Raw genomic sequence first — 22,614 nt, 5'->3', positions numbered from 1 at the left:
CCTTTTAACCGTTCGTAATTACATCCCGTTTGATTCGAGGAGTCGCCCTCTCGCAGCTGGTCAATTTAGACCCTTGTCAGACATGCGGAATCCAGAACGACGTTACTTCAACCCTTTCTGTGGCTTCGGACCGACGAATGGAAAGGGTGTTTGAAGCACAATCCAATTTCCCCACCCTCGATCAGTTTGTCGACGGAAAAAAAACCGTTGCGTTCGGATGAACACGCGTAAAGCGCTACTGACAGCGAAACCTTATCTCACCGATCTGACAACGATGGATTTTAATTGTTGTTTCGGTCAATTTTTTTTTTTTTTTTTGTTTCTCTTTCTTCTATTCAATTTTTCCCCCTCATTTCTGATTCCACAGATAAAAAATCAGAAATCGTGTGCAAATTATATCTGAATATTTTATTTAGATTGATATTTTTCACTGCTGTAAAAGAAAAAAAGGCCTCAGCGTCTCATTGTGTTTTTTTTTTTTATTTTGTTTTTTTTTTTACCTGCTTCAATTATCAAGTAGCGAATCATTCGAAAAATCGAAGCCTCGATATTCATTGAAGACTAAACAAGGCTTGGAACGCAATTTGATCTCGAAACGAGTTGCGTAGCTTAAATACCCTGTACCGCTTGTACAATGGAACTCCATTCTACCTCGTTCTATGGAAAAACGTTCGTATATTTTAAGTAGCAGAATATAAAAAAAAAGTTATACCACCTTCTCGATTGCGAAGACAAACCTTAGGCAGAATGAATTTCTTTCGTCATTTGATAAGACGAAACAATTATTCAAAAACGTAGTAAAGAAGTAAATTTTTTCAAACAATCACCTGTTTCATTTAATCGAATGCAAGAATAATAGTACAAATAACGTTCAAGCTTAGATATGCCATGAAATCAGAATTTTTATTCAAAAATATTCCCCATTATGGATCTTTATTGACTGGCATTAATTCAGGAAAACGGAGCTTGCAGTGATTTTCTTGTTATCGCTAGGTCAAATACTTCGTAATTTCCAGAGACCAGTTTTACTGGTAATTTCTGGATCCCAAAACAAACATTTTGAGCCATAGTTCAGAGTGGAGAATTGATTTTTTTTATTTTTCAAATATTTTTTTACGGGAATAATTTTTCTTCTTTTGCATGTACTATCTAATAATAATTCCTATCGGCTCGGCATTTGCCAAACTAATGGATTTTTTCAATTTAACAATTATCTATAATCGAAATAGTTAGAATGCTCAATTTTTCTTTTAATTTTTCTGGAACCGGCTCGGACGATAAACGTCGAACCATTTTCAGTAGATTTTCAGTACGAGAATAGAAAATTGTTTGATATATTTCCTTTTGTTACTAAACAACCATTGCAAATGACAAAACAATAGAACAACATTGAATAAGAAGATGCCTTTATTCGCGGCAATCCTTTTCCCCGCAACTTCGTTTCCATCGTTTTTCTTCACAGTACTCGCGGCACTTCCGTAGAAGGTGTGGTGTGCAGCCTTAGGTGTCCCTTGGTACTTACTTCCGAGTTGTAGACGCCGTTCAACTTGTTAACTGCAGGGCTACAGCAAATGAGGTTGCAAAGTGTGGCCCAGACGTGCTGCACGATAGTTCTCAGCTAGCTCAGAGCCGCAGAGCTGCGAAAGGCAATCTAATAGTTTCGAACACGTCACGCTTATCTACGCCTGGCGGCTTAGTGACAGAAGTTTCTGAAAAGTTTCTTCACCGGGAAACGGAAAACCTCTAAAGATCGTTTCTTACACGTAAAGTTTTTAATTCGCGTTCCCATCCCTCCAATTTTGCGAAATAATTTACCGTGACTCGTGTTAATCAAGTGCGCCAGAAAAAAAAAATTTGTCGGAAAAAATACAACACTTTCATTCCAACCGTTTTTCGTTTTCCATCTCGATGCAACGAATTGTGCCGAGCTTGGAAAATCCCAGTTTGAGTAAAGTTTAATGTGTTTTCCGTCTGAAAACTGATGCGGAGATGTTTGGAAAACATTCTTCGATCATCTTATCTCAACATTGACTTCAATTTGTATTTACGAATGTGTTCATTTTTCTCGAGCATTCAACGCCGAGGAAATTAATTTCGTTCCCTTCATTCTACAGATCATTGTCTACGTCACGTTGGATGTAACTTATTGAGAAAAATTTGATTCGCGTTGATAAAAAATGAATAAATAAAAAATGACGGGGGGGGGGGGGAGGGGGGACCTCTGGATTGATAACTGAGATGAATAACGCCGAGGAAAATTGAAGGTAAATCGATTCTTGCTTTTCTTTTTCTCGTCTTTCGGTGCAGTGCAAGCGATACGACGTGATTTAGCGACGAATTCCTCGGAGATCCGCTGGATTGTTAAATTATATATTTGCTCAGCAGTTCCGGTTTGCTCAACCCTGTTCGGCTATGCTACACGCCTACTAAGTCCCCTGATCCCGGGATCAAAACTCGATCAGTTCCGTAGCTAATGCTTATTTGGATACGTAACGTGATACGCGTGCTGCCTATTAAATTAGCCAAACCGCTATCGGAGATCAGAGACGAAGAATCTGAATGGTTAGCGGTCTGATTTTTAAAAATTTTTTTATTTTATTTTTTTTTTGTCATCCGAGTCTATATTTAAATAAACAAATTTTTATTCCGTACACGGGATAATAACCAAATTATTGAATTTTTACTTATAAAGTTGATAAATAAGTCCCGGAACCTTTTGGTCACAGCCATCGATTAATAACTTGAATAAAATTTTACATATCTAAACAGAAACTCGATACTTTTATTTTTTCTCGTTCTCGTTAACCTGTGTCTTCGACGAATCAAGAAAGACGACCGAATGTGACTCTCTGTGTACACTCCGAGCAGAGTAAATCTTGATTTCACGACACCAGAGCCAGACCGATAATCAATAGCCGTTCCTCCAGGGTGAAAAGGTAACAATGCGTGGCATGTCGAAGCAAACAACAGGTTCTTGTCAAATTAGCGATTTCGCATGGTTAGCAAATACAAGCCGTGCTGCGGGCTTATATGCGTCCAGCTCTCCTCCTCGTCTCGTAAATGATGGCGTCACTGCGGGGTCAGGTGATTGCCGGCGTGTTTGCGCCGGGAAAATATTTATCAACGGTAAGCTTTGCTGCTTCACCTTCACAGCCTGTAAGCCGCCGATTCCCGTCCATTCCCTTATTTTCCCCCTTCGGAATCCCTCGGGAATATCAAACCGTATTTCTCCTCATTTTTGCGACTTTACGACTCTCGCTGATAAGATCGCAACGTTATTTTATTATTTTTTTTTTTTTTGTTTTTTTTTTTTGCTTTCACCTCTGCGTTTCGTACAGCTGATATCATTTCGTCTCTGATCCTGTCGATCAGCGACGGAACACGCGTAAACATTTTCGAAAACGAACGAAGAATGGTCTCGATTATCGTTGTGCAAAAAAAAAAAAAAAAAAATTTACCTACCGAGAGAATTCGTCGCATCAAATTATTTGTCCGACGATTTATAAAGCGGTGAAATTTTTTCATCGGTATAAATTTATAGCTGTATGATTATGAGAAAATTTTAGTAGAACGTTTTTTTTTAAGGATACCTGTTTTACTCAATTTTTCTAGTTACTATGACAAATGATATTTCTTCTCTGTGAACGATCTTACATTAATCACAGTTGAAAGCTTTCCCTGATTCCTCGGCTGCCGCATGATATAAAATTTCGCAACGTCAATTTCGACACGAGCGCAGCGAGCGGTCAAAATCGGAACTTTCAATCTACGATAAGTCAAAACTCGTTATTTGATCAGTATTGCGGATTCGGTCGGCCGAGAAACACACGCGGAGAACCTCGAGTTATTAGTGTTGACTGTTTTTGGGTGACCGAAGGTGAGAGTTTCGTCGAACTTGTTTACCGTTGTCTCGGTCGTCCGAAGAGCATCGCGAAGTTTCATTCGATCGTGAAAAACGGTGAGTGCGGAAGCTGTGCAATTTGTGTCGGTGTGATTTTGGTGCAGAACGTGATCTCGGATTTTCAACTCTGCTTTCTTCACTCTCGGCTGGAGTCAGGTGCGCAGAACAGACTCAAGGTATGTGTACACGTTTCTATCCGCATCGCGGACACGATTTTTATGGTTATTTCGAAAACAAGTCGCGTGATTCGAGACCATTTATGGCGTAGCATGTTAAACAAATATACGTTTTGTTGTTGATGCATTTTCGAATCGTGTGAGGAGCTTTTTACCACCGACGAAAGTTTTTTCGAAATATCGTTCTGATGAAAAATGCGCAGTAACAGGATTATCAAACATGACATGTCAAGAAAAGCTTACGTGACGATGCTTCGTTTCAAATGTAGGATATTTGTGTTGAATTTTTTTACAAATGGTTTATTTTATCTGCAGGATTATTTGTTTGAATATTCAATTTTACAACATTGTATCGACACGGATTATGGTCGATAAATATCAGTGTTTTAATTTACTGTTAAAATGAAAAAAAAATTGTTCCAATGATTTTTTTAGAAAATAATCTTCCGATTTAAATGACCTATCGTAAATTGATATCGAAAAAATCCACTTAACTTTGCGGAATTTTATAGAAGCATCGATATCTCATTTTAAGCATTTGTTCGCACAATTCCGATACCTTCTACTTTGGAATTTTACAATGGATTTTACCGGCTTTGAAGTACAGTAATTTAATAAACAAGTACTCGATGCACAATTACCTCGTAATAAAAATAATCAAACATACCAATTTTCATCCAACCATAGACATTAGCTCGCGAGTTTTTTGCAACGAGATGCGATGTGTTCGTGGATGAAATTCATCGTCCCCGACGCGAACGATTCACCCCGCTTACAATCTTCTCGTCGTTACATTATGCACGTAATATATCATAGTTTGCACGGTGTTCGGAAGCCGGCTGCCATTTCTCGCCCCTTATGCGAGAAGAAGAATACGAAAAAACGAAGACAGAGTATAAAATCCCACTTCCGCCTCCAGCAGACGAGACACGTGTCACTCCGAACCGAATCTGTTTATCATACCGCAAATCGTCTTCTCTTCACGACGTCATATTTCCTCTCCCCTATGTTTCTCCCTTCCCCCCATTTCACCAGGTGCGCGTAAGAAATCAGAAAAACCAAAAATCAGAATGACCAGAGTTCAGAAAGTTAACAATCTCGAATAACAAATATGAGAGAACAGATACTATCAGAAATTTTAAGTCCCGAATGGTGCCGAATAAAAGGTTGCGGTTTACCTAAAATGTATTTAGTAGAGTTTTTATTGTTATCCGAACCCACTTACTTCGGAAAACGTTAATCCGAGAATTCAGAGATGCAGAATTTAATAATGTACAGAGTCAATGTTCCAGAGAACGAATTTGTAGAAAGTTTCGTATTCTCAAATGTCCAAATATTATAAAAATAAAAGTTGGAACTTGATCATCCAGAAACGGCGGAAAACAGATATCCGGAACGTAGAAGGGTCGTTATTCAGAATCGTAAAATTCGGAAAGATCGGTATTCCGAAAGTAACCGACTAATCTATTTTGACTTGAAAAATGTTCTGTATACAGAATCAAAGAAATTCTTAGGTGCATCGGGCGTATCTTTTTATCTGCAATATTTTTGTCTCATTAAAAGATTGAATCCGACTTTTGATATCGTAAACTTATACTTCTTGGCTTCCAATACGATATGAGTTATCGACGCTTCCGATATATTGCGATTCTTCATTCCGACGATTCCGACACGCTGCAATTCTGTATTCCGAGCCTTCTATGAAATTACAACTCGGAGTTCTAACCGTTCTGATTCTTGATCCTTCGCACTTATGAATTCGAGTAGACAAAAATTCTATTTTACGATCCATCCGAAGATTATTTGTTTGTGTTTGCCTGATTCTACCAATGGCCTTTCGGAATTTTCACCAATTGTGTATTATAAATTCTAAAACTTCAAACTTCGATACTTTTATATTCTATTTCCATTATTTCCGGCCCAATGAAGATTCACCACTTCGTTCTTTCGCGATTGTGAATTATCGATATATCTGTCCGGAATTCTGACCATTCTGATTTTTGGTTTTTCTGATATTTTACCCGCACCCTGATCCACCATATATCTCTGACTCTTTCATCCACATTCATCCCTCGCTCCTGTTTCATTCCCCGATTTTATCGAAATGGAATATCGATTTCACCAAACGAAAGCGTGGACCCGTACAATTTACAGATTGAATTCCCAACGACTGGCATGGCACGGTTGTCTGCTAAAGTTTGATGCGAACGTGTTAAAATCCGATAGCAGATGTTCGCCAGGGTTACCAACCGTCTCTATCCTCAAAATTTTTCACACTTGTCGCGCACTGGCAGTTTTGCTCGACGCCAACAATTGTTCAAAATTTTTCGAGGTCAGAGACGGTTGGCAACCCTGGCAAGCAGCTGCTCTTGAATCGTAGCGCGCCTGCGCGTTAAATCTTAGAAGTCGACGGGCAATGCGGTCGTTAGGAATTCACTCCGTATGTATAAATTCATGTTTCCGAAGCCTGCCGCTTCTCATTTTCCCCCAGAAGTAACATATACGACCGTTATTTGCATTACAATCCGGCGTTTGGCCTTAGAAATAGTCGGGACAGCGAAACTTCCCGCTTCTTTATTTCATTCTCTGTATCACCGTGAACTTGGCCCGTGCAAGATTTTCATCGCACACGCGTTTAAACAACGCAGAAAAAATGTCGTCAGATTTAAAGTCTACGAAGAAATATTACTGACAAATACATGCATAGAATTTTGACTTTACGTGGCGTGTTCAATGACATAGGTACTTGTATTTTTCGTAATTCGTATTGTACTATACAATTATTATTTCCCTTTTCATTGAATAACAACTAATATACAAAACATCGATCGTCTGATTCATTACGTATACATGTACGTGAACAATTATATTATATATTAGGTGTATTTACATCGTTTTTTCTCCTGCTTTTCTTTCATCTTCAAATTATTGCTATATTACATTTTTACATAATTATCAATATATATATATATATATATATATGTTACCACAATATTTTCATGTGTGCATCCATACATACGTTTGTATGCATGGCGTATACAACGTGTTTCTATGTAATCTTTCTATGTATACGTATGATAGCTGCACGTGTCACGTGTTACGGTTAACATATGATTCTTGATATTGGATGTCATTATCATTATTATTATTATTATTACTACTATTATTATGATACACATTTAGAATTGCGCTTTCCTATGCAGTAACCCTAGTCACAGTTTCGACCGGCCTGTTTCCTCATTATTTCAACATATTTACAATAATTATTTACGCGTATGTTGTATTCTATGAATTTATGCTAAATTTCCGATTAGGGGCAACACGTCAAAATCATCACTGACGTTGTAATTCATACGAGGCGATGTTACGACTATACGTTAGTTGAAATTAATCATTTATCACCTACTTATTAATTTCTTAAAGCTGCGGTATTTTATCGTACAATATTCATCGATATCTTCAATTTATCACAATTATGCACATAATGTATAATTACAAAGGTGTTTACGGTAATTAATACAAGTATATTCGTTGTAAATCTAATAGAACGAAAAGCAAAATCAAAAACTACACAAAAAAGAAAAAAAAAAACATACTTTTCATGACTACTTTATATTATATAATACAGGCATACTAATTTTTTTTTTTTTTTTATTAACTAGATAGGTACGTACATATTTTCGATTTTATTTCTGCGTGTTTCTTCACGTGTGTAAAGCAAAGACATAGGCGACTATACATTTATTATCGTGAAGCTTTCTTCAAATAGTTTTTTGTTTGTCTCGTAAGTATAGCTTATTTTTGCAATACATATTTGACAATATCATCTTCGACACAGCGTTTACATCTGAAGTCGCATTTGCAAGTAGCGAAATTTTTCATTCAGTTGGATCTATCAGACGTACAATCCAGTAACAAAGTTATAAATTCTATAATTTATTTTTATTTTTATTTTTTAATTTCTACCGTTTCTAGCCCAAATCGTGTTCACCTAATTCAAAAATAATGATACCTAATTTTTTAAGAATTTATCCCTTTTATGCCTTTGGGGCACGGGTTAAAGTTGAGATAAAAATTTCAAATCATTAGGAAATTATTTTTGAATTACGTAGAACCGGTAAAAATTCAAAAATTACCTTATCAAGGACCACCTTAATAAGCATACATGCATTTTCGAAGTTAGGTTGGGTCGATTTTTATCAAACGAATATCTCCTTAAAACTGGAGATAAAATGAGATGGCACGAACTTAATTAATAACAGTTGAGTCATCGATTGTTTCAAATGATTGCATTTACATAATACTGATCCGTTTCTCAATCCGAATTCTTCGCAGTTTAGTAATAATTAAGTGAATATAGCTTTGGGTGAATTCTACTCATATATTCCCTCCAGTTCTTATTGCCATAAATTTTTTCCATGTTTTTCTGGCGACGATTTGAATTGGATTATACGTCTGATAAATTCCTGAGTTTTCTAAAATACGCCTAAGCACGTTTCAATTCTTGAGAGATTATAATTTTTTTTAACAACAGTTTGGAAAAATTGCCGTATCGGACCAATCAACAAATCCCAATTTATTCGAGACAATCGCTTGAATTAATGCGATTGCATGAATTGCCGTATACACGTGGTCCCGATGTATAAATCAGTTAGCCACGTGCTAATTTCCCGCTTCCTGCAGTCGTCGTGCGTTATGAGCAAAACTTACGGGTACACGATTCGGGAAAATACCGAATTTCGTATATCGCTGTGTTACACATACGGTAATTCAGTCAGGGGTCTGATTTACGGGGGCAGGATCGCCTCTGGGAATTGAAACGAGAATTTTCCGTCGGCGTCATTCGACGCCCGATCGATTCCCGAAGGAATTCGAGGTGGTTAAACTCCCTGGAATAACGTTTTTCCACCTAATTCGGTCGAATTGAAACGGAGCTGCCGTATCGGCCAAAAAACTCGGAAACATTCCGCGATTTTTTCTTCGCTGTGCAATTCTTTGCAAGTAGAAGTAATTTTTCGAAAACAATTTTAAGAAAAAATTTACCAAGGTAAAGGAGAATTCATTTTCAGATATTTAGACGAAGAAAACGTGACTTTGAAACTAATTACAGCTTTTTAGAATCACCCGTGTGCAAAAATTTGAATCGTAAAAAACAAAAAAAAAAAAAAAATAACAGAAACTCGAAAGATTCATTCGGAATAAATAGCTACGGATGTTCGAAAATTCTGCTTTCTTCGATAAATATTTTCACGAACGAATGCGAGGACTCGATCTTTGAACATACCATACGTACATCGAAACGACATTTGAATTTGAATCATTTACAAACGAGCTTATCAGTCTCGTAAAACAATTTGAGCAACAGCTTATAATCTCGCCGTAAAATGATGATTATATAGTCAGCAGAATTTTACATTCCCTGAGTGTCGGGATATCTCAAAGTATCGTCAAGGGGCCAAGCTGCCTCAATTTAAATCCTGAAATGACGATAATTTAATAGTGATTTGCTCAAGTAGAATCTGGCGCAATTTTTCTTATCGTCACAAGTTGATTATGAATCGTGTAAAATAACGAAACAATTATCGGCTGAATTATTTCATCGAAAAATAAAAATTTCCTCTACGTGAACGAAAGGAAAAAATAAATTAAATAAAAATATCAGTTCCTTTTCCTCGAATCGCGTAATCGCATTGAAATTTCACACCCGCAATTAATTTTACAATCATACGTCACTGTTATTACGTATGTAATAACGAAGCGATAGAAACTCGTTGCCAGCGAGATTCGGATTCGATTCTTCCACGTGAAATCGTGTTTTTCGAATTTAATCGGTGTTTACGGGAAGACTGCGCAGTTTAGCCGAGATCATCTGCTCCCCAACGATTTCTGATCGGAGCTGCAGAATACCCGGGAACTTCCCGCTAGACAAACTGCGACGGTGTTTTCCAGCAGCTTGCGCAGCAAGGCAACGCGCTTTTAAGCGTGTCCTTAAACGCCTCGCGGAAATCCCGATTGAAATACGCGTATATTACGGGGTTCAAGGCGCTGTTGAAGTAACCGATCCAGAAGAGAACCGAGACCAGGGCGTCAGGACAGTAACACGCGTCTCCGCACAGCGACGTCGTCAGGTACCTGAGAAAGAACAAGAACAATGGTTGAAACATTTTTAAACAAGGGTTGAAATTATACTGTGAAAATCGCACGGAAAATCGATTCACTTCGTTAAATCAACGTTTTCCGAACAATCGCTGGAAAAACTTGTCACTTGATACACTGACTTTGAGAGCAATTTTTAGCTCCGGTTACCGCTCATTTACCTTAACTATTTTCATTTTTCACCACAATCGACAAAATATTGTTCCAGGTACAAAATTAAAATCAGTTTTCCAGATTTACTGAATTTTTCTAGTTACCGTAACAAATGAAATTTTTCTCAGTGTACGGTATATACAGGGTGTCCCAATTCGAAAGACGCGTTACGTTTTAAATTGGAAAATGTGCTCTAAATACAAAAGTTGTACGGTTCAGAGGGGGACGCGTGAAGATGTTTTTTTCACGCAGTCCATTTTCATAACTGGTGATGTTGCGGAGAATTGATCAGTTTTTTTTTTCTTAAACGGAATCGTACATTTTTCTCTCAACTAAAATATTTTTTGCTCAAAAATGTACAACTTTCTTGGAAATCTAAAGTGAACAGTTCGCGAAATATAAGAAAAAATTAAATTATGCCAGAAAAGGGGAGGTTGAGACATGATGAATGAAATTACTAATATGCGCGCGGAGTAATTCTAAGGGTAATTCTTATCAATCCACCTCCCCGTGTACTGCGGAATTTGATTTTTTCTTGTATCTCGCAAACTATTCACTTTATAAAAAAAAAAAATTTGATATAAATCGTAAGGATTTTGTTTTTTGTGGCTGCAGATAAGAAATCAATTTCTATGTTGTATCCAGAACTGATGAGTAATTTTTATCTGTGGCAAAAGAATTAAAACAGTTGAGTACCGTATCGCAGCAAACAAAATAAAAATTTTCTCTCGGTCTGTTCAATTCAATCTGGAGAGGGGAAAATGAGAAGAGAAAAGAGAAAGGAAAACTATGCAAAATAGAAAGAAAAATTTTTTGGAAATAAAAGAAATCCAGAGAAAAATACCGACTTCTTTTTATTTTATCCAGTTCTTGCTCGTCGAAATGTTTACACTGACTGTTTATTCATTCAAGAATTGAGAGGACGGCAAATGTTTGACATACCTAACGGCGGGCTGAATGAGTTAGTTAGTTTTATTTGTTCCGCGTCTTTCGTTATCCAGATATGTATTTACGGCGAATGAAGCGCGTGTTTCAGATAAAATTCAAAGCACACTGCGTTGCAGGGAATCAATTGCCCTTGAATTGCAATTTACGATCACTGTAAGAGATCGGCGGATCGATTGAAGATAAAAAAAAAAGAAAAAAATACCGTCTAAATTTATAAAATATTTGAATACAAATTATCTCACTTTATTATCTTTGTTATACCGTTTATTGAACAAAAGCGAGGCATGCAGACTTTTAGTTGTTGAGGTTTGAAGGTGGTGAGGTAGGTAAATTAAGGGGGCTGGAAAATGAAAGCTTTTGTAACGCTTCTGGTTCGTATTTACTTATCTACGAGTGCGCTTCTCTACAGACCAAAAATACGTGTGCGTCTTGTTTAAACACCATGAAAAATTAGTAATTGCGGTTACTGCATGGTCGTTGACTAGGTTTTTTCTTCTTTCTCGGTGGAGATAGCAGATGAACAATGCTCGATTTCGTTCATTTTGGGATTTGTTATTCTTTATCGAAATCTAAACGACACGTATTTTTTTTTTTTGTTTGCTTGCGGAGGAACGGCTTAAAGGGGTGAAATCAACCCTAAAAGTTTGGCAATCTCAGTGGTGATTTCGCAGTTTCGCAGATTCGCAGGTTCGCATGCTTCCAGTTGAGATATTTGAATGAAACTAATTGGAGGACAATTCTCATGGCGAATAATGAAAAATGCATTTTGTCCGATTACGATGGGGTTAAATGGTGAAAAATCATAGGGGTTGAAAGTTACAAATTGTTTATAACTAAAAAACTCTTGCTCGTGTTTGGATACAATTAATTGAATTGGAAAGAGCAAGAGACAGTAGAAGATACGTGTTTTTGCGTTTTTCGAAATAATTTCACGCAGCGGGTGAACTAAACCTGTAAACGTGCGACTAAGTTCCCATTGAATTGATACTATTTTGCTTCAGTTCGTCTTTTTTAATATCACAAAGCTCTTTCTGAGCAACAATTCAGGAGCTTGTTCGTTTGGATAATATTCGGTTGTATTCATTACGAATACCACCCTCCCAAAGAGTATCTCTGGTTAAAACGGGCCACACGCTTATCTCCCGAGATTTTCAAACCTCTGGTGTGTTAACGATTTGAAATTCGTCGAAGTAGGTCAACGGAAAAAATATTTTTAAGGTTATTACATTGTTTAAAGTCTCACCCGTATCTTAATCCAACATTTACAATCATTGGTTATAATTGTAAATGCAGATATCAGGCTTGATCAGAAATTATGTCTCATTTGAGGTCATGTTTGCATAAAATTACCATATCTTTCATATTTTTCAACATAAATACACAAATTTTTACATATTCTCTCAGCTGACATACCTCGAAGAATTTCAAATTTTTGCATCTACTATAGATAGACTTTCAAAATCGGGGGAAAACTAAAGCAAGGAGTTGCAACCCACATATGGGAAATATTTTCCGCCCGTTCGTTTCTGAAAGCGAATGCAGGGCTGCCTGGTTCGTGCTTGGAACAATCCCGCGTCCCGGGAATACAAATTAACCAGACGAGGTAATGCGTACATCTATTTGATACGGGAATTCCCATGGTGGACGTTAATATTGACGCTACCTGAGGCCGGAGACCGTCTCCCCTCGTCTCCGTCACTCCCTTATCGCTTATTACGCATTGAGTGCTTCGTTGTTACGCGATAATTCTACCTACCGCTAATAATTATTATCATCATTACCTTCTATTTTTTGTTTTTTTTTTTTTTTTTTTTTTTCTTCAGACATGGAACATGTTCGGTATTGTAAAATGTTTCATCCGAACAGTGAGATTCTTTTCATATTCATTGAGTTGTTGAATTTTATAAAATTACATCGGCGTACTGTTCATAACGGGTACATTTCCTTTTACAATAATCAAAAACGAAACACTTTTCGACGATGTTACGTATCAGTGTCGTCCAAAGCTTTCGAGCTACGCGAAACTTGCGTTAATATTTTTAGAATTCTATACGGGTGGCGTATAAAAATGCGAATGATCGGAAAGTAGATGAGACGAAATCCCGGAAGTCGGACTAACGACGGTTAAAAATAGATTACGGCGGACAAAATATTGAATTGCGAAAATACCGAATAGTCAAAACGTCGACTTTTCAAATTTCAGACTCGTGCCTTTTTTTTGAAAATCTACGAGTCCGTATTTATCAATAACGACTCGAAAGGTCGAAGTCCCGAATCCCGCTAAATACAGAATGGCTAAAATTCCAAAAAGTTGGATGACGTCAAATTAATCGTCGACAAATAGTTTTTTCGGTTCTGCGGCTGTTCAAAGTATCAGCCACTCTCAATTTTTTATTTCGGAACTTTGATTTTTTTATATCTCCGCATTCCGTGCTTTGCTCATTCGTAATGCCGACTGTTCTGAAAATACTTTATCGGATAAGGGAGCGTTTGGTTAAATGAACTTTTGGGATTCTGGTCTTAAAAATTTCGGGCTTACGACCAGATTTTGAAAAGGCGTCAATTTTGTTTTAAGCGAAGAGAAATTTGTCCTTTCGTTCTCGAAGTATCATTGTATCAATGTCGAGTACATCAAAGTATAATCTATGAAAAACGTGCAATTTCAAAATAAAAAAAAATCCTTGACCGAGGAACGCGACCAACATTTCTTTCTTTCTTATGCCAACCCAGTTCAGTTTCATTTAACGGACCGGAGTTCAGTGCGACGATCCTTTAGAAATACACCTTTTCAACGTCGTCCGAGTACAGTCGGGTGGTCATATACTCATAATGCTTGTGGAAAACTGTAATCAACGGCAACCGCACGGGGGCTCAAAGACCCGAGAATCCACCGTGAACCGAGAATGAGTGAGTGAGTGTACCGACGGTTATAGCTGTCTGCACGAACCAGCGGTGTCGCATCAACGACGGAACGTTTCATTAGTTTGTCAAGCCGCATGGTATTATAAGTATGAGCTGCAGCTACGCGTCCGTCTAGAATTTACTGGATTTAATCAAGGTTTCATGCTTCTGGACGTGGTGGATTCTCTCGTTTCAACGCATCGTTACATTAACGGCGATTATTTGCCGGTCGAAACCGCTTGATGCTGAATGAATTCATTCATATTACGTCAACGGAGGGTGGAAGAAAATAATTTGAAAATCGAATAACCGCAGAAAATATGTACACTTGGGGACGATGAATCTGAGACGACTGATTTTTTACGTTAGATAGTTGTGTTGGCAACACGGAGAAACCTACAGCGCCCACAGTCGGCTGAGCGCGAAACCAAATCAATCTCAATAAACGTAACATGACCCATGACCGTCGAATCTAACCTTGAAATACCGTGCGGATAATCACTTGTTCGATTGGCACGTAATCTAATTTTAGCTGTAATAAAATAATCTAACCTTAGAATACCGCGGGGATAATGACTTGGTGGTTTGACACGTCAACAAGTATTCTAAGGTTAGATTCGACGGTCATGAGTTATGTTACGTTTATTGAGATTGAGTTAGTTCCGCGCTTGGCCGACTGTGGCGCTGTAGGTTTCCCTGTGTTGCCAACATAACTGTCTAGTGTAAAAAAATCAGCCGTCACAGATTTATCGTCCCCAAGTGTACATCGAACGGTGTATTCTTCACTCGAAAAACGTGACTGCTGTTTATTCACACCTTTTTATTCTTAGACAAAATACACCTTGTACGGTAGTTTGGTTTTCGGATAGGCTCGAGGTTCCGCTGATTCCGTCTGTGACAATTGTATGATTGATCGAGTTATCGCTCACCATAGAAAAAATGGCAGCCAACAGAGGAGAAAGGCACCCATGATGATGCCGAGTGTTCTGGCAGCCTTGTGTTCGGCTCTCCAGCTTTTGGTCTGCTGTCGTATCGTAGTTCCTGAAACAATCCAAGTTGAGAATAATTGTGAATAAGGGGCTTGAAGGAAAATGATTGATCGTATTAATTTCAATCGCGTACTTATCGCAACAATCATGATCGTTAATTAATGACAATGGACTAATATTCGCGTCTTTGTAAATTAACCGAAGAGAATCCCATCGATTTCTTTCGGTAACATCGGGCTGTACAACGGAATAAAGGGTAGCCAACCTAAATCTGCTTTACTGCATCGAGACACGCAACCTTTCAACCATTACACGATATAACCTTCCATGTCGTATTATTTTAACAATGCCAAAAATAACTATGCCGAAAGGGATTAAGTTTTGACGTTCCATACCGCTTGTTTCGGAGCACCAATCCAATCTGATTGGATATCCAAAGTCTTATTCGATCAATTAATCGTCAGGTATCAGACAAACGCTGAAACGTGTTCCAATTTCTCTTCTCGGAATCCGAGAGCTTTTTAAACTACGATCTAAAATCGTAACTCAATTGATATATCGACGAGACGTGAACACGGAATCTTTCACGTTTCTTTTTTTACTCCTTGGCCAAGTCAATACCGGAACGAAACCTTTTTCATATCGAGTGCAAAGAGTAATTCGCAGCTTTTCCACTCGCGCACATCGCATTATGTGCTGTTCTATCTTTAATGCACATGTGTCTTCTCCTCTTGAACCCGAGCGGCTTTTCTACTCAACGTCAAACCGGATGTGGGTCAGGCAGACATCGAGTTCTCCATTTCATTTTCTACTATTTTCATGGTCCGAGAGAAAGAGCGGTGTTGTTCTTGCACGTTCCACGACCGCGTATAAAAACAGAAAAAATTTTGTCTCTTAATAAGTAAAACATGTCACACGAGACGTATTCGTATAATGATTTTCGTAACCATGTCCGGCATCACTTTTGAATGGTGATGCGTTATTTTACATGGTCTAACAGGCACTCGGTGTACGAAACGAAGCGAATGAAAACAATCATCTCAAAACACACTCACACAAGTCTGATGAGTCTTTGACTGACAAATTTTGCCGAGATTACGGTCCAAGATGTGGAATAATCGTGTGACGTTTACTTTTAGATTCAAGGAAATCAAACTCCATGAAATTTCAGTAACCATGATCACGTATTAAATCGTTGATTCGATAGTAATTTAGGGATATTTTGTAATTTGATTTTAATTTTCCATGGGGCTCAAGGTAGCATGCAATGACGTAACTATCGAACGAAAATTGTCAGTATTATAGCAACTTTCGAATAAATTTGAAGTTGCTGTTTTTGGGAAATGTGATAATATTTTCGGCTTTACTGCGATTTAAGGTTATACAGTCGCTTTTCTTTTCTAAAATTGCATCGTTGCATAAGCGTCGTAAATTCATTAACCCAGTGATTTTCAAGTGTCTTGACGTTTGACGACTTTACGTTGTACTGCGATTTTCACTTACTAACAAAATCCAATCGCTAAGAATAAGAAGTTCGCGAATCATCGTTGCGTTCAATTTTCTACCCCTTGATTGCGACTTTTTTGTCTTCCACCCTTTGTGGTCCTTCCGCATATTTTAACTCCCTCCACCGAGAAGCTAATAACGTGCAGTTTTCTCCTCTGTAACCGGGCTCGTTTGATGAAACCCGTTTGCAAGTTGTTAGACGTGGCGCCAACGTTGCGGTTCGTAAGTTGAGAGGGTAGGAAGACCCTCCGGTACCGAGGAAGGAAGGCGAGGTAAATATCGATTCGTGCAATTTAGCACATGGTCTGGTAACGATTGCTTCAAGGGCTAATTGATCTTCTCTCCCGACAACAGCGAGTGTCTAACCCTCGACGATTTTCACATCCTTCTACATCAGGCCGACTAAGCTCCTCGACTTGCATAATTAAGAACTTGAGAGGCCGCACTAGACTCGAAGCCGCTGGTAATCTGTTTTGCAAAATTCAGGCTCACCTGCAGCTAAGCAATCTCGATCGTTAAACCGTTTCTTATATAGCGTGTGAAATAGTAAATTGTGTAACAAGGAGGAAAACTCGGTATTTTCTGGTCGAGCGTAAGTTTTCAATTTTAGTCGTTGGTGAGCCTAACGCGAATTGAGGTTAGGGTCACGTAATGTCAGATTTGATAGCGACGGCGCATGCGCGAAGTACTGAAAAAAAAAACACTTTTAACTCCTAGAAGTTAACCCTTTCATGCATACATTTATCCTTGCCCATGATCTACCCGAAATTTTGCAGGCATGGGATTTTGGACCGCTGATTACGAATCTAAACTCGAAATTCAGAAATTCAAAACGGGGGATCCAATATGGTGGACGGAAAGTCAAAAAGTTATTTGATGTTGATAAAACTTTACGTCACTTGGTATTTGGGATCACTGATTCCGAATCTGAGCTTGAAATTACAAAATTGAATATGGTGGGTATATCATAGCGGACAAACAAAAAGTAACGTGAAAAATTTTGAAAACATTCTGTACATTTTTTTTATGTTTATTTAGTTTGTAAGAAAATTGGCATTCTGATTTTTACGGTAGATTAGTAGAAAATGCTTCTTTTTTTTTTGCAGAAGAGTACGAATTTCGACCAATTGTTTACATGCGCTATTTTTGCAATAAATAAATGAGTAAGTTTTATTTTAATTTGGAGTTAGAAATATTTCAGTGACTAGTGAATAGTTCACTGAGCATCCCAGCGGGAATTGAAGTATTAAAAGTAGTCTTTTCGTATACGGAAAAGAGGCATGAAAAAACGTTTAAAACATGCTCGCGTTATGTAAAGTAATTTCTCGCTTTGTTACTCCGCGGACATTGAAAATTATTTTGAATCACACCGATTAACTACCGATCGATTCCTTTCGTCGTTTTTAACTGCTCACTGATAGAAAAAAGTACAAAGTAATTTGTACACCTGATATTTCACATCGGGAAAATTTATTGTGCGACAGGCATGCGACTGAATAATACTAACGCTGATTTGTATCGTAACGACGACTGTCTCATTCAACCGTAAAATTGATCGAATCGCGTTTCAATGGCGTTATTAATCCACGGAAAATGGAAAACTTATCAGGCTACATTGTTCTGCCTGATCATTCGTTTATGGTTCTCTTCACCATGTATCCTCAAGTTATCCAATGAAATTATAGAAAAGATAAATGATTCTTCTGAATTGCGTAGAATTGATCAAGATTTTGTTGAGTATATTGTCAGCATTCAAATGGTGCGAAAGCTTTCGATTCATGTGGGCTTATGAAATTCTTGATTCACATTCTGCACTGGCAACGAATATATAATGCGTGTCTCCACTTATCGGCAAGCAAGAGAAACTTGTTTAAGAAATATTTTTTTTTTCATTTTGAAGTATATTTTACCGTATTATGCAAAATTTAATTGTCTTTTACGGTTTTTGGCTGTTCTATTATTAACCTTGCAGTTGAAGTTACGAACAATTAAAACTGTGCGATCAAATTTCACGAAATTAAACTCAAGATTCCGGTAATTTTCGAGGAAATTAACTTGCTTCGGTCTCGTAGGGAGGAAATTAAGTGAGTTTCAAAATGTTGACTCCACGGAAGTATATTTTCTTCCCTGTTGTTTTAGTACCGTGGATTTTGAATTTAAAATGAACGCAAAATCGATTTCAACTAAAATTTATCCACTCTTTCGATTCCCTCGCTTGAATATTCACTTTCTGAATTTGATCTGCTTTCTCAAATGCCACGATTTGCTAGATGAATTTCAATTTCTCAACGATCACAAAAATCCTTTGAAGCCAACTTACATATCGAACAAAAGCGAAGAGTGTTTCAAATTATACACCGCAAACCTGAATCTACAGATTTTGATTATTCAGTTTAAATTCTTTGAAGGTGCAATCGAAAACAGTAGAAATATCGACGATCATATATTTCATTGGACTCATTCCATTATGAACGTTTACATTGAACAAAAAATGTCTCGAATAAAGTTCGAACGAAATCTTCAGTCTCAGAAATAATTTTGTAAAATGAATTAAGATTTTCAGTTGGTAAAATTACAATTTCTACCCCATGGTAGCGATTAAAAATTACTGAACAAATTGTTAACGAAAAATTTCTCAAGCTAGAAATTGAAAAATTTTTTAAATATCGAAGGCTTTTCAATTTTGTAAATATCGAAGGTTTTTCAGTTTTTCAGTTTAACGTGCTCAGGCTAACTATAATTCTCATTATCCGATCAAATCTTAACTCGGGCTGCTCCCGATTTTACATCATAATATTTGTTGAACCCAAGCGATGAAAAAAATTGAGGGAAATAAAATGCTCAGACTCGACATCCGCCCTCCTCCCCCTTTATACTTATGGGCTTACCTTCTTTCTCCTCGCTTCTTCACACTTTATTTCCCTCGAATAGGTCGTGTAAATTTTGATGAAAAAGAAAGCGGCTTTATCGCGGTCCATTTCGCTTTCTCTTATCATCGTCCGTTTGAAAGAAGGTATTAATCTGTTGACGAGATCGGCACTGGGAAAAAAATGACCGCTGCAAAAGAAACCGATCTCTGATGTTTTCCTTGCAAATTATTACTTGAGAGTATTTATCATTCATTTCACATAAAATAGAAAGCAGATTTTGAATTCGTTTAAGACTCCCTTCTAACTTCAAACTTTTCATAAATATGCGGTATTTCATGAATCAAATTTGAAAAGCTGATTTGATTCTATTTCGTTTCGTTCGTATAAAAAATTGTCTGCCATATTTTTCAACGTAGTCCAATAATCAAAATTGCCTTCAGCTGTTATTCGTAAGCTCATCGTATGTCGAAATGCAAGCTTTCGGGGTTCCTGAAATAAATTTCGAATAACGCAATCATGCCGTTAATTTTTCCTGTGATTAGGTAACATTTCTTCGATCGAATTAAACTCAATAAAATGATCGAAGCTGTGAAATCTTTATCTTACGACGTTTTGTTGGTTTGTTTTTATAATTTATTTATCTTTCTTTTATCTCCGCTGCATTGTTACGCACTTCATTATTATTACGATTGAGAATAAAAACCTTTGATCCGAAGTGGTTTGAGATTTCCCCAAATTCACTTGATGACGAGCTGGTACGATTTGAATTTTCGGTGGATCAGGGTTCTAATCATGCGAGAATTAGAAAAGTTTCGCCGACGCAGACGAAGTGAGCCTGATTTGGTTAGAATCTCGAATAGATCCGAATATTATATACGCAGACGAACGAGCGGAGGATTGAAAATAATACGTAATATATATACCTGTGCCGAAAATAAACTTTTGACGTCAGAGTTTTCCGATATCAAATATCAACCCCGGTAAAAATAGAGAGGAAGGGTGAAACAGCTGCAACCCCTCGGTTCACCGCAGGAAATTAACTATATATGCGTGTTTGCATAATAAAGAGATTCACCGACAAACGAAATCACTTGTGCAGACATGTTGCGAAATATATGTATGTAATAATCGTACATTGTATAAATACACGTGTGTTGTTGTTTTTTGTTTTTTGTTTTTTTTTTCTATCACGCGAAAAAGTGACAGCTGTTGAAACAATCACGACTTCAATTAATTCTTCTCTTTATATCAAAATTACAATTGAGAGCAGGAAAGATAACCAAAGCAAATCGAAAAAACAAGTTCAGTTTTTTAATGACGTTGAGAAAATTGTATATTTGGAATATTTTTTTTTTTTTTGTTAATTGCTGTTTGGCAGAAAAAAAATTGCGATATTCTGACAAGACTTGCTCGCGAATCTTGAAGAAATAGGTTTCGGTGAAAAATTATATTCACGGTTTGTTTTACAAGGATAGTCTTTGGATAATCTGTACGGAAAATTTTCTATTCTACACACGTTCCTTTTGCTTCAACTTTTTTACATAGGCGTAATATTTTCATTTTTATCTTAAGGCCCAGAAATAATATATTTGCACGTACACATGGTATACGTATATAATCGTAAATATATATATATTTTACTTATTCTCGCAGTACGCTACCGAATAATTTAACGCTCATACTCGAGTATTCCATTTCACTGTGGTGAAAGTTTAAACACATTCGCAATATAAAACGGCGAGACTCATTTTCACCTGTCTTTCTTTCTATTTCTCCCTGGCTTATTCGTAATTTTTTTTTTTTTCTCTTTCTGTTTATTTATTTATTTATTTTTTTTTTTTTTTGCTCATCTTCCTACACGTTTTAATCCCGTTTCGTTCTGCTTCTCGAACGGAGGTGAAACACGAAAATTATTACATACCGTAGAATAAAATGAATTTTCTCTTATTTTTCTCTTATTCCGCGAACCTAACTGGCTAAATATAGAAAATACCGTTTCTTTCAATATTCTGTGAATAGAAAAATGTTTGATATATTATGATACTTTGAATGAACTTTGGGCGAGGAATCCGTGTTCTATTTTTATTCATACGCGCAATAAAATCTTCTCCATCGATCCTTTTCATCTCGGTTCGTTTGTTATCCGTGACATTTTCTCGGGGCATCGAATACGTTCGAAGAAGCCAAAGTCCTCGGGTCTGATGCCCGAGTATCTTAGCCGCCATCTGTTAACGTCAAAGGCAGTCACCCCCGAAGCAGTCACTCGACAGATCGGACACAATGGGGTGATACGCGAGTGAGTTTAGAGTTGGGTCGGACTGATTCGGGATGAATACAGGCAGGGGGAAAGGTGGGATCTCGAGATTTTCTCAAACCGCGCTGTCCGGTATCGCGCAAAGCTTGTACAAAAGCTCTAACGATCAAAATGACGGAAATTTGGAAGTCAAATGAAAAACCGTTGATAAAAATTTATTAATAAAATCAGGATGAACTATCCAAAATGTTGTGAAAATTCATGAATTTTACTTTCGTGAATTATTCCAATAGCTTTAATGTAAACTATAAACTTCTCCGAAAGGATGTTCTATTGATTCCGGAATCACCGAAGAACCACCTTGTATGAGGCTGTAAGCTTAAAGTTTTCTCCAAATATTCTCCGAACAGCTGGCTCAGAAATTGTTCGACGTTCGTTTTGAGGGTGAAAATAAGGATGAAAATACTGAGATACCGTGAGACCGAAATTGCGCAAACCTCGCATCTGACGAATTGAATCCTGGTGACATTGGTCCCAAGAGAAGACAATATAATCCGGGACGCGGTGAATGATGGAAGTTGAAATGAACAAGACTCGTCCATTTGCCGGCGGGCCATAAACTCTGATAAAACACAGACCGCTATTCGTGTCGAGTGATGATCCCTTAGAACGACCAGGTTTCGCCAAGAAACCCAGCGGCTTTTTTTCATTTACACATTTTTCTCACGGGTGCTGGCGAAAATTAATTTAATCTTGGTAA

General features: G+C 37.4%; 1 protein-coding gene across 4 annotated transcripts in view; it reads right to left on the bottom strand.

Moving 5' to 3' along the window:
• Window positions 1–9,755: 9,755 nt before the first annotated feature.
• The window catches only part of LOC124177395 (octopamine receptor beta-3R-like), an 83,179-nt gene continuing 70,320 nt past the window's right edge, over window positions 9,756–22,614 (bottom strand). For all 4 annotated transcript variants that reach the window (XM_046559725.1, XM_046559724.1, XM_046559726.1 and 1 more), the window contains 2 exons: window positions 15,165–15,276; window positions 9,756–10,209 (listed from right to left, as the gene is read on the bottom strand). In XM_046559725.1, coding sequence (XP_046415681.1) covers window positions 9,999–10,209; window positions 15,165–15,276 — 323 coding nt within the window. In that variant the 3' untranslated portion in view covers window positions 9,756–9,998. The remainder of the gene's footprint in view (window positions 10,210–15,164; window positions 15,277–22,614) is intronic.

This window comes from Neodiprion fabricii, chromosome 3, assembly GCF_021155785.1.
Source record: "Neodiprion fabricii isolate iyNeoFabr1 chromosome 3, iyNeoFabr1.1, whole genome shotgun sequence".
NCBI classification, from domain to species: Eukaryota; Metazoa; Arthropoda; class Insecta; order Hymenoptera; family Diprionidae; genus Neodiprion; species Neodiprion fabricii.
This window is presented reverse-complemented; position numbering and strand designations above follow the sequence as displayed.